This window comes from Triturus cristatus, chromosome 1_1 (genome assembly GCF_964204655.1).
Source record: "Triturus cristatus chromosome 1_1, aTriCri1.1, whole genome shotgun sequence".
Taxonomy (NCBI): Eukaryota; Metazoa; Chordata; class Amphibia; order Caudata; family Salamandridae; genus Triturus; species Triturus cristatus.
Genome location: NC_140579.1, coordinates 853,395,251 through 853,413,531, shown reverse-complemented (window position 1 = coordinate 853,413,531; position 18,281 = coordinate 853,395,251). Strand labels below are relative to the sequence as shown.

The following is an 18,281-nucleotide window of genomic DNA, read 5'->3' as shown; positions in this document are numbered from 1 at the left end:
AATTAGGCCCTTTTATGGGCTTGCTGTTGGTTCAAGGGTGCGTTTTGCATGTATTCAGATTCATCCTTATTTGTATCTCTAAAAGCACAAATGGGAATTAAAGCTTTATTTAGCAAGACATCTTCTCCCATTTACTTGGTAAACAGATGCTGGTGCCGGTGTGGGGCAAGTCCTGCCAGAGCTGACAACAGTTAAATGAATTTTCACAGATAGAGAAAGACAGAGAGAAAGTGTTTATGGGTTAGAAAGAGAGGGTAAGAGTTAAGTATGTGTGTGTGAGAGAGAGAGAGTGTTTTGTGTGTGTGAGAGTAGGAGGGGGAGAGGGTAAGGTGTGTGCGCGCGCGTGTGTGAGAGAGCAGGTTTGTGTTAGAAAGACCATGTGTGAGAGTGAAGACTATGATGGGTATGAAAGAGGGAGGGGGGAAGTAGTAAAGTGTGTGTGTGTGTGTGTGTGTGTGTGTGTGTGTGTGTGTGTGTGTGTGTGTGTTTGATACTTGCTTCTCAGGCCCCCAGTTCATGGCAAAAGCACAAACGTTAAATGTTGACAGTTAATTGCGCACATAAAGCTCTGTGAATACTGACGGCAGCACACATTGGTACTGACCTAGATGAACGAGCATGCCTTGCTAATGATGTTACATTTACATACGCTTTTTAATCTGTTGCTATACATTGTGTTAACGTGTTAATTAACATCAAGAAATTGGAAATTAATTAAAATAATAATCATAAAGCCCGGCAGTAAATATTCCCAGATGTGGACAAACTGCCTGAGTAAGTTCAAAAACATAATTACGAAATATGCGCAGGCAGGACAGTTAAATATTTAAGCAAATTCAAATCACTGCGGCCATAAAGCAACAGGCCCCTGCAGGGAAGGGGTGGCAAAGACATTCAGGGAAAACCCGTGATGCCTGCGAAGGAAGTGGGAGGTCAAGGGATGGCAGAGAGCTGGCACTGCCCCGTTGCAGCAGGCATAGGGAAGGCAGGTGGAACATGCATTCCAAGGGCAGGTGTGAGAGGGGAAATAAGAGGCAGAAAAAGGGGGGTACACTAACAAAGAGGAGAGGAAGGAGTGAGATGGAAGGGGGAGGAGGCTGAGTGTCTGACTAGTTGTCTGCATTATAATTCCTATTATAAGATCGTTTGGGTGTCTCTGCTGTACAGTTTCAAGACTGAGATGTGTCTGCTTGTTAGCTGTTTATTTGTCTGTCTACTTGGCAATCCCCAGTAGAGAGTTGTGTGTACACCTGTGAGTGAGCATGGGTCTCTGTGGAGCTGGGTGAAGGTACAAGAGCAAAGCTGGGTGAAGTGAGGGGAGGTGCAGTGACCGATCTATGTTTATTAGGCCTAGCACTAATTGCTTTATTAACATTCCTGCTTCCTCAAATTTGCTTGAAAATGCACCACTCTTTTTTTCAAAATTTTCTTGGGGGGAGAACCCCCTAAACCCCACGTAGATTATTCACGCTCGCTCGCTCGCCACAGTGCAGTATGACAATATTGTTACGCCGCACCACTTTAAAATGTCACCAACCGCCACTGACAAAAATGCCATCAATTCCAGTACACCGATGTGTCTCTGTTGTTGTGGGGGAGACAATTGGCCCTAGATTGTGAGCTGGCCAATGTGTGGTGCCCGCCCCATGAGGGAGATGCCTGTTTTGATTGTCACTTGAAGTTGAGGTTTGAGGAACAACCTGCTCAGTGCCAGGTTTTTGTTGTTTCTCTATTGCTGTTGGTGCTGAACATTGGACTCTATCAACACTAGATCTTCCTACTTCCCAGTTTGTTGCGACCATTGTCCTGCAAGGCACTCTTGCAGTGGACACATGTGCAAATAGGCATTTGGGCCTACAGCAAGATGCCATTATTCCAAACAGCTAAATTATCATGCTTACTGCCAGAGAACGTAACGTCTGATAAAGGGGAAGCATCCTCTGAAATGCCATCACTCCTATGTTGCTGGGATACGCTTTGCGGTCACTGTGCTGAGGATGACTCAAAAACAGTTGGGTTTGTTTGGGGCAAAGGTGAGATTTTTTGGCACTGATGGTGAACCCCAATGTGTAGAGGAGTGTGATTTCTTGTTGAATGCGAGAGAGACATTGCACTCGGCTGCTGCGATTTACTAGCCAGTCATCCAGGTATGGAAATACATTAATGATGTCGCTCGCAAGATGTGCTGCCACTACTACCAGGCATTTGGTAAACACTTGAAGTGCTATGGTGATACCAAAGGATAGGAGTTTGAATTGGTAATGAACTCCACTTACCACAAACCTCGGGTATTGTTGTTGAGCTGAGTGGATAGGGACATGGAAACAGGAATCCTTGAGATTTAAGATCGTCATACAGTCTCCGGCACAGAGCAGCAGAATGACAACTTGGAGAGCTCTCCTCTTTAGGTGCTCTGAAACGATGTACTGGTTTGGTGGTCGGAGGTCGAGTATTGGCTGTAAATTACCATCTTTCTTGGACATAAAGTACAGGGAATAGATTCCATGTGCTTGCAGGTGTGAGGGAACTGGTTCTATAGCTCCCTTTTGAAGTAGTACCTGCAGTTCTAGCAGCCACTGTAGATGTTCTTAGTTGATGCTGTGCTGGCATGGTGGTAATTCATGCAGTAGCCATGCATGGGCAACAGCGTAGAGCAACCACTGATCTGAGGCTATATCCTTTCACTGGGAAAGTAATGTACTGATTTGTCCCCTAACAAGCTCTGTCCTCCTTGTGGTTGTTCCCCAGGAATTTACCTAAGGACTATGTCTTGGACATATGACGTTCCTGAAAGGACTTCTGACTGGTACTGCAGCCGGTGAGAAGTGACTGCTGTTTTAGCTGCAGCAAGCACTTGTTGGTGGCATAACCCCAACTCAGGTGGCTTTTTTTCCTGAAGAGCCCCCATGAATTTTGCTTTGTTAGTGTCCTAGATATTTTGAAGCATGGAATCAATTTGTGGCCCAAAGGTATTCACTATCGAAGGACAAGCCGATGAGGTGCCGTTGCACTTGGTCAGAAGCCAGACACTTTAAGCCATGTATGTTGCTGAAGTACGATACTTGTGTTAGTTTCCCAGGAAGCAGGGTCAACAGCTTCAAGGCCACATATGATATTTGAGTTTGAGATTATTTTGTCCTCCTAGAAAATCTTGTTCTCTAACTTTTTGTAAGTGTTGAGAAAGTGCTAGATTTGCTCCCTCTGATACCTGTTGTATTCTGAAGAGCAGGCCAATGGCGCTGTCAATTTGTCACTGCATGTCAACACTACAACTACCCATTTGCCCGTGTTCTCAGTTTTCTTGCTCTCGTTATCCGGTGGAAGGTTGTCTTTGCTACCTGCCTAAATTCTTTCTTTTAGTGTTGGCCATAAGAGAATCAGGTGGAACATGTCTGCGAATGAAGATGGGGTCTTGTGGAGCTACTTTATATTTTTTCTCCACCCTTGGAGTAACCAACTGTGCCTTGATTGGTTCCTTATAATTCTCTATAGTGCATTTGCACATGCTCATTACCATTCGCAAGAACTTAACGGATCTTCCATCTTTGAGAGCGTCTCTGCGAAGGAGTGATCCGCCTCTTCTACCACATGAAGCTTGACCATGTGGTTGCCTGGCACTCATTGGATGAACATGAGGCATACATTTGTGTTACCTGGCAGGGATTTAATGACAGGCCATCTGGAGGGTCGACCTTGTAGTCATGCCAACAGTACTCTCCATCAACTGCAGATGTTGGGTTCTTATATGGGTCTGGCTGGTCTACGTATGGGTCCTGATCTGAATCTTTCTATATAGACAGAGTTGAGGGTGGTGAACATAAAATGTGATCGTGTGGGTGGTGGGGTGGTTTCTCTATAATTTTTCTTTCTAGCTATCAGATAAGCCTAAAGCTCTGCTGAGTTTGCCTTTCTATGTGTGTGGTTGCTCAGTTGGAGGAGGCTATTGTCATAATGAAGAGGAGGCTAGCTCTGAGGCCAAGACTGGTGTTGAGGTCTGCTTTGAAGTCTGTTTCAGTTCAGAAGCAGGAAGAGAGGGATCTCAATGTCACTGTTAGCACTGTAGAGTGTGAGGTATCTCTGGCGCAGACAATGCCTTTTGGGGCCAAAGGGCTTTGGCATAGGAGGATGCCTTTCATGGCTGAGGGGCTACGGCAACAGTGGGTGGGACTTACTATCAATACTTTTTTGGAGGGTTTCAATCAGGGTCCTGGAGAAGAATTGTCTCCAAAGTCTGAGTCATTCAAAGAGATGTATTCTGGACACTGCTCCTCCTTGGTTTCTAGACTACAGGATGGCCCACCCTTTTTGCCATCAGACTATGTTTCATCAACATCTTTTGATGCCATTTCCGGAAGTGGCTCAAGAATACCGTGGCCACCATCTATCCCTTCAGGACCAATTGATATTTTTGCACCAGAAGGCCAAGCATGGCAAGAGGACTCGCCATCGACCCTCAGAAGGCAGAGGTTACAAACCCAATGTTGAACTGACCATGGGAACTTACTACTAAATTAGGGAAGAATTTAAATGGTGTGTTCTCCCTACCCTACCTCCTCATTCTCATATGACCTGGTCTCAGGCTTTTCAGACATATTCAGCATGTTGGAAGTTGGCAATGTCAACATTTTCAGCTCCTCCATAGCGCAACGGTACCAAAGCACTCAAAGTGACAGCTGAACCCAGTGGTGGAAAAAAGCCCATGGTGGAGTCCATGTATGAAAATCTTTTCTTTGATTAAAAACAACTTCCAACTCTGCACCCAAAGCTGAATGGCACAAGTGTTAGCAGCATGTGATCTACAGCAACACATTCTGCAAATATTCAGTTCATGATGTGTGCAATACAAAACCTTTGCCTATATATGGTTGAATACATAATATTGCTTCACATGCAACAGTGCTGGTCTAATGTACAGTGCACCTACCAAAGTGACATCTTTTGGTTTGTTCATGACAGCATAGTCATGGCACTGGAAGGAAGGGAGAAGTTCATGTTTACAAACTATTACTTTTAACAGGTGTCAGTGCAGTTGTGCAATCTGGTGGACTGAAGTTAAAAAAAGGGTTTATGAAGTAACCTAATTTTGCGGTATCATTTCATGCCAAATCTTTTGATGGCTCGTCTCTTCCAATGACGTTACCGGTTTGCGCACCTCTAGGCTTCACCTGACACAATTTAGTTGGTTAAGTCAGTAGAAGCCACAGACATATTAACATATGAATAAAGTGCTCTGCGTTACTTACACTAATCTACATAATATAGAAAATAGCAGGTGAATTTGTAATATGAGTACTTTGCTGCATTGTTTTATATGTTCTAATATTTCATCTGTTGCCCCCGTCCTCACCCAATTTTCCTAAGTAGTACCTAGAAATGTTTCTTCTATGTCAGATTGATTTAACACACAATACCTCTATTTCACAAATTTGGTTTGAGTAACAACAGTGCACTGATTTATCTCTTGACAGGCAATGGAGCACAAAGCACTTTTTTGTGTAAAATGGAGACAAGAGGAGTTATTGTTCAGTATGTAACCTGGAAATATGGGCTTTCAACCAGGCTACTTATTTGATCAAATTATGTGATCCTAGGCAAATCAACTTCACTGTATCTCTTTTTCCTTGAATGACAAATTTGGGAACACCTAGTAGTGTTCAGTGTTCAGAGAGTAAAATGACAAAACCCTTATTCATATGCCATAGAATAACAATGGCATTTCTTATATGCCAAAAATGTTAATTTATGTGCCTCATCACTAACTGTAGTATTGTCAGCCCATGGCGTGGGGTGAAATTCTTTTTAAACGTATTAGAAGATTTTAATAAATGTCTCTCAATGCAGAAATATAGTATACGAATTTGAAATGCTCACAAATATTGATGAAATCGGCATATGTTGTTTACACGACAATCCTTTTGATGGCTCAGCTCATAGTTTGGCTTTGCCCTTATGGATGTGTTGGCTTGTGCCCACAAGCCAACCCAAGCTAATCCACAGTGTTGAGTAACACTGCAGAGTGTAATGTGGGTTGGTGCTGCCAATGGGGAGAGGAAATACCTACTGATTGTCATGGAGGGGTCAGTGGGGCCTTGACTATGGCGCTGGAAAGGAATGGAGGGTGCACTGACTGATGATACTGGAAGGGGATGAATGGGGCACCGACTGATGCGAGTTGCAGAGTAGCTATTGATGATGACAGGAGAGCTGTAGGCAGTCTAAATAGCTGGTACTGGGCCACCGGATATTTAGCCCCCAAAATCTTCACTTTCCATTAAAGGGCTGTCACTCTGGGTTTACTTATGATTGGCCACTCCGGAGACACTCGTACCTGGTAACTGGCGTTTAACACTCCATACCCCAGGCCCGAGATCATGTTTTTCACTAGAGTTGGACTCCTGCAAAGAAAGAAATATTTCATTACACAAACTGCCTCAAATCCGGGGCGAACACTTGTACTGTCAGTCACTCATACACTGTGCACCTGAACTTCTATACAGCCCTCACTCCACTACCTATCATTTCACTCATCCTCTAGACATCGATCCCTACAACAGATCCACCGTGCATTCTCTCCATCCACCCATCTCCTAATGCGCATCCCCAGTTACCTTTTGAATGGGGACTGGGCGGATCTGGATTAAAATGACAGTGTTCTGTGACCCTTGGGAAACGACTTTCCCTGCTTGTGCTCATTTACCACTGTCTGACAGAGTTTAGCAGATAATTTACACACTTTTTTTCAGCAAGTCTCGAGCCTCTCCAGCCAATGGCGAGACAGGCAGCTGTATCCATACTCTCCTCCCGCACTTACTCCGCCCCTCTCTTTCCCAAGCTCACTTTCCATCTGCTACTGTGTTGCACCACCACATCTTGGTTCCTCGCTGAAGAACGTGCTGTTCGGAGGCGCTCTAATTGGGATGTGCACATGTCCAGGGGCTGAGCGCGGTAGCGGTGGTGCGCCTCAGCCCGTCCCTACACCCTACTCATAGGCCACAAAAAGATAGAAATCATGCACCCGCTCCCCCCCGTTTGTGTATGGCCCAGTGCAACCACTGGATCCTCTGCAGTAAGCAAAGTGCACGACTCTGAATCAAAAGCAGCCGTGGCAAAAAAAAAGATCGAAACCATTCCCACACTGCAGCCAGCGATAAGATATTTGGGTGCTTTTGGTTTTACTACGAAGACAATTTTAGAAAAAAAATAAGGCCAAACTTTGCATATTACAGCACAATGTTTCAAGTATTTGCTAAAAAGCCATACGCTTTGCATGCAAATCGCATTGGATACTAATGAAATATTGTAAGACCTACACGTATCCTGCTAGGGCGGCAGTTCTATGAGAAGCAAGCTGGCTCCCTGTCTGTTCTTGAAGCCCTAATGCAGAAAATCCATCGAAAATCTTGTGAAGTCTTGAAAAGCACACCTGCAGAAGGTTTGGGTTTGTGGAGCATGAGAGGTGGGTAAAATAATCCAGTAGACTATCTCCAGGAGGGGCACCAGCACTGCCCAGGCCTCCAAATCACCGCCTCCCTAGCCATAACCCATGGCAGTGATTCTATCTGCAGGGCGAACAAAAAAATAAACGTTCAGAGAGACCTAAAAATACCATACTCAACCCAAGATGACTTAGGGAAACAGTCTCCCATGATATCGGCTTTGATTGGAGGTCACAGTTGAATCTAGATAATGCGAAGTCAATCTTTATACTGAGAGGACTGGAAACTGAGTGCCTTTCAATTAGGCAACAGTAACACCTCTCATTTACAACAGTTCGAAATGGCAGACGGGTGGCCTGGTGTACTAGATAACAAATTATAACAGGTGGGGACGGGAAGGCAGTTGGATCAGGCACTATTGTTTCGCCCAGTCGTACACCTTATCCTGCCTAACCACATAATCCGCCTCAGTTTTGCGACAGAGCAGGGGTGCACGTTTAATCCAGATACTGCACTCTGCAACGTTTCAGAGCTTCCAAGCAGCAGATGCTGTCACCCCATTGCCAGCTGAATGTTCTCTCAGCCTGAAACCCAGGGTCGGCGCTATGTTTTGGAGCAGTGAGGAGCTACACAGGCAAGATGCACCTGTTTGAAACATGCACACCTGTACACACTTAAGCTTGTGCACCAACTTGTGCAACCAGAGCTCCACAGCCGTGTTCATCCGCAGCCAAGGCAAGTGAGCCCCTCACAAAACCTGCTCAGTGGAATGGGAACTGTGCATGCGCCCACATGAGGGTTAACAGCAGCTGCAGACAGTGTAAAGAAAGGGCCCTGCACCATCATTTTAAATTGGCCTGAAGGGCTGAAAACAGCCTTGTTAGAAGGTGGTTCTGACACTATGGGCCGCCTGGATTTTTCGCTTTTTGAGCATCTACTTGTTGAGCTTTTACTGTGGGGGAGCCTCATAAGTTGGGACTCACCCACAGTGAACTCAGGATGTAAGAGACTGCTGGGGATTTTACTGGTGTCCCCCTGGCTTGACCAGGCCACTGCGCAGCAGCTGGAGTAAGGGACACCGGGCTGGTTACATGCAGACACATGTGTACATGCATGTGCACATGTGTAGGGGCTGCGCACGGGAGATTCCTGGCGTGCGCAGTCTAGGAGCAGCTACAGAGGGAATGGTGTGGCAGGACTTATGCAGAATTGGGTAGTTCCATGGCATAGGCTTTATACACTGGAAAGAAACATGCCAGGGAAAGTCAGTGTGTTTTACTGTTTTTCACTTCATTATTCCCCTATGGGGATGTGGAACCCATGGGAGAGTAACTTTCAAAAGGCCTACAGATTCCAGACACGCACTAAAGTCCACTGTAACGGAGGTGAAAAGGAGTATTCTGCAGAGTCCAAAGTCATATTTGTACAGCTTTTGGGTCATCCGGAAATGTCACATTTCTCTGAGTCAGTCATAACCAGGGCCTGGCTGAGGGTTGACCTCAGCTGGATGGATTGATAACCTTTCTTCCACAAGCTAAGGCCTCCTCTCCACGAAGAGTAGATGGGTGGGGCTACAGGCTCATCCATCAGCAGCTATCACTGGGTGCCAGGCACCAGGCTGCACCAAGGAGGGAAGGCAGTGAGGGGGGAAGCTTTTTCAGAGACCATGTGGCAAGAGACCCTGGACGACGCCATTTTGAACAAACCCAGAGGCTGGGCAGGAAGGAGGGAGGAGGGGCAGTGAAGTGATGTGTCGCTGTTTGATAGGAAAAACAGAGACTTCCTGCCAGCCCCCTACTCAACTTTTAAAAAGTGCTTGCACAGGAAGAGAAGCTCTCTCTGGGGTGTGGTCTGCTGAGGCGGAAGGTGCTGGAGCCTGGCAATGGGCAATTGGAAGGAGGAACCCCCTGACTGCCCCCCAGGGCCCTAACAGTGCCAGAAGAAGAGCCCAGGACCGGTGCGCAGAAGCAGGGGCCTCTGCGCAGGGAGAAGAGAGGCCCAGGAGGAGAGCCAGGTGAAAGGCTGGCACAGGGAGCCAGTGAAGACCGCTCCCTGCAGAATCCACCCTCTTGGAGACCAGGAGGGCGAAGGAGAGTGCTACCAGTGGCTGGGGGGCACCACCAGGAGCAAGAAGACGCAAACATGGGGCAGATCAGACCCCCAGGGGCTGAGATATGGCCCCAGGAAGGTAGGCGACCTTTGACCCCTAAGAAGACTGACAATGAAGCACGTGGGGTTCCGCCGCCGGTCTCAGAGATGCCCCCGGGCCCTGACCCAGGGCCCGGGGGCTGCCCCCAGGAGAAGTAAAGTCAGGATGCGCCGTAGCGCACCCCAGGAAGGTTCCCCGCGGGGTGCCAGGAGCCCACCCTGGCCCCCACTGAACAGGAGGTCAGGGGGAGCGCCAACGGCCCCCTGCGAAAATGTGCCCGAGGAGCCCGGGACCGCATCCCGGGCCCCGAAGCAAAGTCGGGGAGTGCCGTCGCGCTCCCCTTGAAGATATCCCACCACGGGGGGGCCAGGAGCCCACCCTGGCCCCTGCTGACCAAGAGCCGTCGGACAAGAGGTGGAGGGGCTCGGGACCCCATCGCCGGGCCCCAAAGTGGCAGAGTGAAGGGGAGCGCCGTAGCGCCGCCCCAAAGGAGTCCAGGGGCCCGGGACCCCATCCTCGGGCCCCGAAGTCAAGACCCCCACCGAAGCCCGGGAACGTGGCGCAGCCGCCAGCCTCACCAGCGCGGCTCTCCCTGGCACAGCGGGAGAGCCGCTCATCTATTATGCAGGAAAAGGAGCTGAAGCGCCCCATAATGCCTTGCTAGGTATGGGGAATGCATCGTTTTTGTGCCTGGTGGCCCCCCAGAGAAGGGGGGTCGCCCTCAATTGTGAAAAGGTTCTGGAGGAGCTGCTGGAGAAGCACAGTCTCCCCCCCAGCACGAAGAGGAGTCCCTTCCTAAGTCACAAGGGGACTTGGAAAGAATTACCCCTCAAGGGCTCAGTCAGCCTTTATACACCTCTAGGCTGGAACTTTTGTTGTACAGCTGAGTGTGTATTGAAAAGTGCATTACGGAGTGAAGGGCTGAGTTGGGGATGTCCGGAGAAGGACATCCCCTGAAGGTGAAGAGGTGTAATTGCACCAGAAATGCATTTATTAACGGTTATTTCTTTTAGAGGGACTGAAAGTCACCTGTGTAATGTGAAGTACTTGTGTAAGGTGGTGTCATAAGCAAAGTGGGCATAAGCAAAGTGAGGTTATGTTGCCAGACACTCCTACTATGGTGTCTGGCTGTATATACGTAATCCTGTGACTTCATCTGTGATGACTTTAGGGGCTGTAATTGCAATGCATTCTAATGATCCACAAATGTGATGAGTACTGTAATTCTAATTGATGCTTAAACATGTATTCTTGCTGCTGCGCTTAGGTGAAGAACCCAGACTGATAGCCCTTAAGATGTAGAGGTGTATACTTCATGGTCAGTAGGAAATGCTCAGTCAGGGTGGTGTGTCACCAAGGCAGGGTTACCTATTTTAGATGCTTGTTGAGATAATGGGGTGGGTCGCCACTGGGATGGTGCCAGTGCGCAGGGTCCTCGCTCCAGGTTACGTTCAACTAACTGCATTGGGGCAAGATGATGTGCACACATAGGAGTGGTGGTACTAGACCCCATCCCCCCCACCCCCGAGGGAGGGGTGGAGATGTTATGCAATGTCACAACCGCTTATGTATATTTGTAAATTGGTGCATAGTATTGAGTGGTGTGTGTGTTTAATAAATGCACTCTTACTTTTATAAAGCAAAGTACAGACTGGACAATCAATTATTGAGTGTTATTTTTGTGCACCTGCAAATGGCGATTACTAGCCCACACCACCTCCCTTGAGTAAGCCTCAGACTGCTCCGCAACGCTACCCTCTGAGAGTCAGGCGCTACAATTGGGTGTTTAGTTCCCAGTGAAGGACAAATGTAGTCATGTTATTTGTGCAGGCCTCACAGATGCTGCCTCGTTTTCCAATAGGCCTCCATCCTTCTAAGGATTTGCTTAGTCGTCCAGTCTACCTTGGATAAGGACAGGCACAGCAGTAGATCCTTCTAGGGTATGTAACACTTACTCCTCATTTTTACCCCATGATATTTACTCGACAGGCTTTACAACGCTGGTAAGTACACACCATACAACCCCTACCCCTGCAATCCATAACTGAGCAGTATTGATCGTAAACACAACAAATCCCCTCTACAGTCCATGCACGCGTGATTTCATCCCATAACACACACAAGCTCCCGGTATACCCATTCACACAACTGAACGACCACTTTGGAGCTTCTCAAAACATTATAAGCACCATATTAAACATGATTTAGACAGCCCAAGGCAGTCGCACTGCACAAAGATGTTCGATGATCACAGACTGACTTCAATTTGAAGAATTCTTCTTTAAAGAAATCTCTCATTGCTGGTACAATCAATGAGCTTGGGCGACAAATTGGCAATGCTGACCACTCATTATAAGGTTCAGATTATTGAACCAATGTTTTAAGAATCACCCAGGGCTTCGGCATTGTGTCTCAGGACGTGTGGCAGTCGCTGCCCTCCTAGTATAAGAGTGGAAATGGCCTAAAAGAAACCGGCAGAGATTTAGGACCTTTAAAAAAATACAGGGCTAGCGCAGAATGAGTCACATATCAGCTGCATCCTAACTTGACTGGCTTTTCTCTTGCAAGGGTCCTGGCCTGAGATGTTATCTCCCAATGTACTCAAAGGCCAGGCGGCCATGTCTACATATTATAGAGAGCTGCTGTTGTTGACATCTTGAATGTCACCCACCCACTGGTTAGAGAGGCTGCTGGGCTGCACCATGCCACTCACCCGGTCATTTTTGGAGGTCTTCGCTTCTGGTACTCCTGCTCGTCCACGGTCCACACAGCACCCTTCACGTTCTCTACCCGCACAAAGCACTTGTGCAGGCTCAGGTTGTGGCGCACAGCATTCTGCAACAAAGGAAACAGCGCAGAGTCAATACATATTAGGGTTTACAGTGCCACGATAGCTCAGTAGTTTGAGAAGCTGCTGCAGATTTGACTTGTAACTGGATGACCGTAGATTTGAAGCCTTGTAGAGCTAACTCAGCCTTGAATTCTAGCAAACACATCAAAATGATAACTATTGTGTTGTGTGATATCGTTTATGCATGAACCAAGAGATGACTCTGTAATATATTTTAAAACACAATGACCAGGCATTGGTCCCATGCTACAGAAACAGGGGCAGCGCTCGTCTCAAAGGCCTACTTGAAGCTTCTCTAGCTTCCATTCTCACAGGCCTACAAGAACCTTCTCTAGCCTCCGTCAAAGCAGTATCTCATGCTGCTTTATGCTGCACAAAGCACCAGCAAGAGTATGGTCGCATCAGCCCAGTCTCGTCCAATCAGTGCCTTCCATCGCAAGCCTGCCTACTTTACAAGGAAGGGTAAACAAGAACCCTACTCCTGCACTGAGAAGATCTCCATCACCGGCTGCAAAACCCGATGTCCAGCCTTAGCCAGAAAGGAAATCAGGACATGTACAGGCTGGAGGAGATAGGCTTCTTGGCCATCACAGCTGCCAGGCACTGCAAATACCAGACGTTTCCCATCTCTCCTGCTTTTATGGAAGGACTTTAACTTTTTAAGGTTCATCTGACCCAAGCACAATAAAAGACACGTGTAACCGCCCTAGAGTAATCATTACTTGGAACCCCAAGGCCCAGACACCGAAGAGTGCTTCTTTGCCCTGGAAGACAACTCACTCACTGTCCTTTACTCCACACATTCTTTTGGGTGCACTGTTTGGATTACAGCCTGCATTTTGTACTTGCCACTTGTCCTGTAATTACTAAATCTAGATTTCTGCTCTGTAAATAGTCTAAGTATAACATATTTGGCTGTTCTGGCACAAAAAACACAGTAGTTTTGAAACAAAGCATACACTGCTCAGGTGATTTCATACCTGTGAATTAATTTACATATTTCATCATCATAACACATTTACAGAATAAAAAGATATAAACACATTGTCCTCTTTTATAATTTCCGTTTACTCGACTAGCATTAACCCTGTGACAGACAAACACAACCTCAAAATTCCAATTGCAGAAAACATTCCACTGTTAGCGGAAAACTGCAGCTCGCACTTACAAAGCTATCCACTTCTCCAGGCAAAAGTGTTTATTCATCAGCAATAAACATCTCTAAACAAATATTCTGACTATTTTTGACAGCTTATGATGATTGGCATGCCTATCACTCAGTGTCGTTATCTTAATAATGTTACAGAAAAAATTGCAGCTACTTAAGTTTATCGCCAAAGGTTTTTTCAGACATGTTTTACGCATTAAAAAGGAGAAAGTTTTTAGTTGCTGGTAAAGTTTGATGGTTCTTTATGCATGTTTACACGTGGAGCAAATGTGCGCAGTTTCAGTCATCTCCTGATGTAAGAGCTTGGAAACAGGGGAAAGGCTAGGAGCATATTTGTAAAGACTGGACGGAGTCAGAAGCGTAGAACAGCAAATCTTTATTTACGAACTCCCACGGGCACGAATGCTTGCCTGTGGCTAACCACAACACACACGTTATCACCAACTGTCATTAAACACTACGTCATCGCAGGCAGCGCGAGACGCTGAATGTACGCCTCGCGCTCAGGCAGCGCGAGGCAGGTCAAGCCACTACATATCTCCTTTTCTTGGAGAACAGAGAAATAGAGAAAGCAGCGAAGGGGAGAGCAAGAGACAGGGAAGAAAGAAAGAAAGAAAGAACAAACGAGAGAGAAAGAGAGAGAGAAAGCGAGAGAGAAAGAGAGAGAGAGAGAGAGAGAGAGAGAGAGAGAGAAAAAGAAAGGAAGTGCAGGAGAAACACAACAGTGGCATAGAGAAACACAGAAAATCATTGACGGTACCTAACAGGAATATTAACTGTTCTGGTGCTCCTCCTGACAGCGGCGTGGCTGGGAGAAGAGCTCTGGACATCAAGTTTACCTTGAGAGATCCTATGAGAGACCTCACTTTTCAACATGGGACACTTGACGTCATTGAGCACATTTTTAACTTTCGCCACCTTGTTACTATTCCACCAGTCTTTTCCATTGACTCGAACCGCATTTCCACACACTTTATCCACCACCACAATTTCCCCATACTTAGCTTCTCCTTTTCTTACAAAACCTGGTTTCTTAATTCTGATCCTGTCTCCCACCGCAAATTCTCTGATCTTAACACGCTTCCTTTCATCAAAGTACTCTTTTTGTTTGATCTGGACCTCAGCAGACTTGGACCTCACTTTCTCATCCATTTCTTGAGGAGTAGAATTGGATTTATTCCATTTAGACATCCAAGCCGGTCTAAACTCGGTACATGGTTTCCTACCTCTCAGTAGTTCAAAGGGGGACACACCAGTGGAAGAATGCGGAGTGGTTCTATAAAACCACAACATTGTCCTGACACTTTGGGGAACAGCTTTGTGGTGGGCAAGAGCCCACTTGACACAATCACCTATGACTCTATTAAGTCTCTCTACCAAGCCGTTGGTTTGAGGATGATAGAGAGAACTTCGGTGATGAGTGATGGCAGATTCTCTAAGAAACTCTTGTACTTCAGATGATACAAATTGTACTCCGTTGTCTGATATTAAAGTTTGGGGGAACCCTTCTCTCATAAATGTTTCCCTTAAGAAGTCGATGATTTCTTGGGAATCGACCTTAGAGACAAACTTGGCCTCGGGCCACTTTGTGTAATAGTCCACCATGACAATGGCAAATCTGCATTGTTGGGGCAGACTGTGAAAGGGTCCTAGAACATCTATGCCAAGTTTTTCCCACGGTCCACCCGGGAGGGGAATAGGTTGAAGAGGGGGACAACTAGTGTGAAGACTTTTGTCACTAGACGAACAAACAGTGCAGTCTTGCACCATTTCCTCAATATCTCTATCCATTTTAGGCCACCAAAAGTACTCTCTTACTCTACGCTTGGTTAATGTGGCACCTAGGTGCCCATCATGTGCTTTGGTCAGAAGAGTGGATCTGATGTCCACCGGTGGAACAAGTTTTTCTAACCTGAAAACTAGACCATCCTCAATCGAAAGTTCATCACACACCTTGACATAGGGTTGCAAATTAACATCCACATTCCTTTCCCTGGGCCACCCTTGGGAAATATATTTCATAAGTTTTTTTGAAACTTCATCACCAGCCAACGCCTCCCTCCATTTTTGCTGATCAATAGTACAAACGTTATTAAGTTCAACACTTGCTATAATATAATCCTCCTTATCATCAGAACAACATTCATCAATACCTTGTATGTCCTGACTGGTGTTAGCAGGTAAACGTGACAGTGCATCCGCTCTTACATTTTTTCCCCCAGCAATATGTACAATATCAAAGTTGAATTGTAAGAGTTTGGAAGCTAGGCGTGCGATGCGGGGAGTGGCCCCGCGGCTGTTGGTACACCCTAAAATCGCAACTAATGGTTTGTGGTCCGTTTGAAGAATAAATTTTTGTCCCCACAAATAATTTTTAAATTTTTCAATGCCCCACCAACACGCTAGAAGCTCCTTCTCAATGACTGAATAGTGAGTCTCTGCTTCTCTTAGTACTCTGGATGCAAACCCTACAGTGTGTTCCTTTTGGTCAACAATCTGTGTTAAAACAGCGCCCAGTCCATAACTGCTAGCATCAACAGTCAAGGTACACTGGACCCCTTGTACAAATGGCTTCAAGGCCTTGACAGTGCTAAGTTGCTCCTTGATCCAATCGAAGGCGGTCTTGCATTCATCATCCCACACAAATTCACTTCTGTCTTGGAGCAGCTTGGAAATGGGACGAATCTTTGTAGCATAGTCTTGAATAAAGCGGGCATAAAATTCTGTGAGACCTAACAGTGATTTGACTCCTGCTTTGTCTTTGGGAGCGGAGGCATCAACAATGGCTTGAACCAAACTCGGTTTGGGCGTGACTCCTTCACTTGATATCGTGTGACCCAGATAATCCATCTTGTCTTTAGAGAATTCACACTTGTCCCTTTTCAGGACCACCCCATGTTCCTGGAATATAGACAAGATCTTGTTCAGCACTATGTCGTGTTCTTGTTGGTCTTTTGCGAACAGCAGAATGTCATCTTGGAATATGGCCACGTTTTTTATCCCCTTCAGTAAATTGACCATAACTCTCTGAAAGACAGAGGCTGCTGAGGCCAACCCAAAAGGCATACGACAAAATTGGAACAAACCTGCAGGAGAGTTGAACGCAGTGAAATGGCGTGAATCCTTGTCCAGTTCAATTTGGTGATATGCCGAGGCCAGATCTAATTTGGTGAAGACCTTGGCACCTTCGACTACACCCAGCATTTCTGATATATTCGGTAGAGGATGCGAATCCACCCAGATGACCTTGTTTAGATTGCGCAAATCAATGCAGATTCTGAGATCATTATTTTTCTTCCTTGCCACGACCAATGCTGAAGACCAATCAGACGATTCTATGGGTTCAATAACCCCTCTTTTTTGCATGGACAAAAGTTATTTTTCCAAGTCTTCTCTGATGCTGAAAGGGATACTCCTTATTTTGTGTTTTACCGGTTCCGCATCACTCTTTATCTTGATCTTGTGTTTGAATCCTTTGATTTTCCCCAATTCGCCTGAAAACACTCTAGGATATTTATTGAGTAGTTCCTCCACATGTGTTTGGTCCCGAACAACCAGAATCTGTTCCTTTGCTCCAGGGCACAGCATCATACTGAACAAACCTTGGTGGAACCATCCCAATATGTCTAATCCATTGACAGCGACGTATACTTTTCCATAAATGTGTCTGTTCTTGAAGATCAAGATGTCCTCAAAGTACCCCATCAGTTCTATACTTCTCCCTTCATAGGATACAGGTTCACGGTCAGGCGGTTGCAGAGGTCTGTTACCCCATTTTTTCCTGAACAAAGATTCACTGATCATTGTGATCCTTGCACCAGAGTCTACAAGCAGTCTCAAACTTTCTTCACCTACTCCAATGATGGCATAGGGATCTATACAGTCATCAGGGTTACCACTCCTTATGTTCCCTTCGCTGACGACTACAACCATGTCCTTGAGTTCACAAAGAGTGTCGTCGCTGTCACTACCACTTGCATCCATGGCACATGCTACCTGTACTTTCTTATATTTTTGGCTTTGGCATACTTTGTCAAAATGTCCCAATTTCCCACATTTGCGACAGGTTGCATTTCTCGCGGGACACGGTCTACCACTTTTCACATGGGAGGGATATCCACATCTGTAACAGATATCAGTCCTTTTGAAAAAATTACTTGGCTGATAATCTTTTTTCCTCTCATACTTTTTAAAACGGACAGGGGTAACAACTTCAACACTTTTACTTTCCAGTTCCTTTATTGAAGATTGTGACGTTTCAATACTTTTCGCTATGCGAATAGATTCATCCAGGGAGGGATTTTCCAAAGATAAGAGCTTTTGTCTTATGGTTTTGTCGAGACATTTTCCTATGAACTGGTCACGAATCAATTGTTCACTGAAATTTTCAAACTCACATTCTGCCACCAACTTCCTCAAAGCAGTAATGTATGTGTCTACATCTTCCTCGGTTTTCTGCACTCTTTTAAAGAATTTATGCCTAGACACCACCACACTGGGTTGCTTATCAAATCTGACTTTTAATTTCTTCACTGTGTCTTTGTATTCATCTGTATCTTCTTCTTCTTCACCCACTACATCAGGTAAATGTTTAAGGGTTTCTCTCCCTTCAAACCCCAGAGAATGAAGTAGTAAAAACTTTTTCCTTTCTGGCCTGAACCTATGTGCTCCTATTGC

General features: G+C 46.0%; 1 protein-coding gene across 8 annotated transcripts in view; it reads right to left on the bottom strand.

The window, feature by feature from the left end:
• Nucleotides 1-18,281, bottom strand: part of FOXP4 (forkhead box P4) — a 973,797-nt gene that overhangs the window by 46,121 nt on the left and 909,395 nt on the right. For all 8 annotated transcript variants that reach the window (XM_085650470.1, XM_085650461.1, XM_085650455.1 and 5 more), the window contains 2 exons: nt 12,299-12,420; nt 6,329-6,395 (listed from right to left, as the gene is read on the bottom strand). In XM_085650470.1, coding sequence (XP_085506596.1) covers nt 6,329-6,395; nt 12,299-12,420 — 189 coding nt within the window. The remainder of the gene's footprint in view (nt 1-6,328; nt 6,396-12,298; nt 12,421-18,281) is intronic.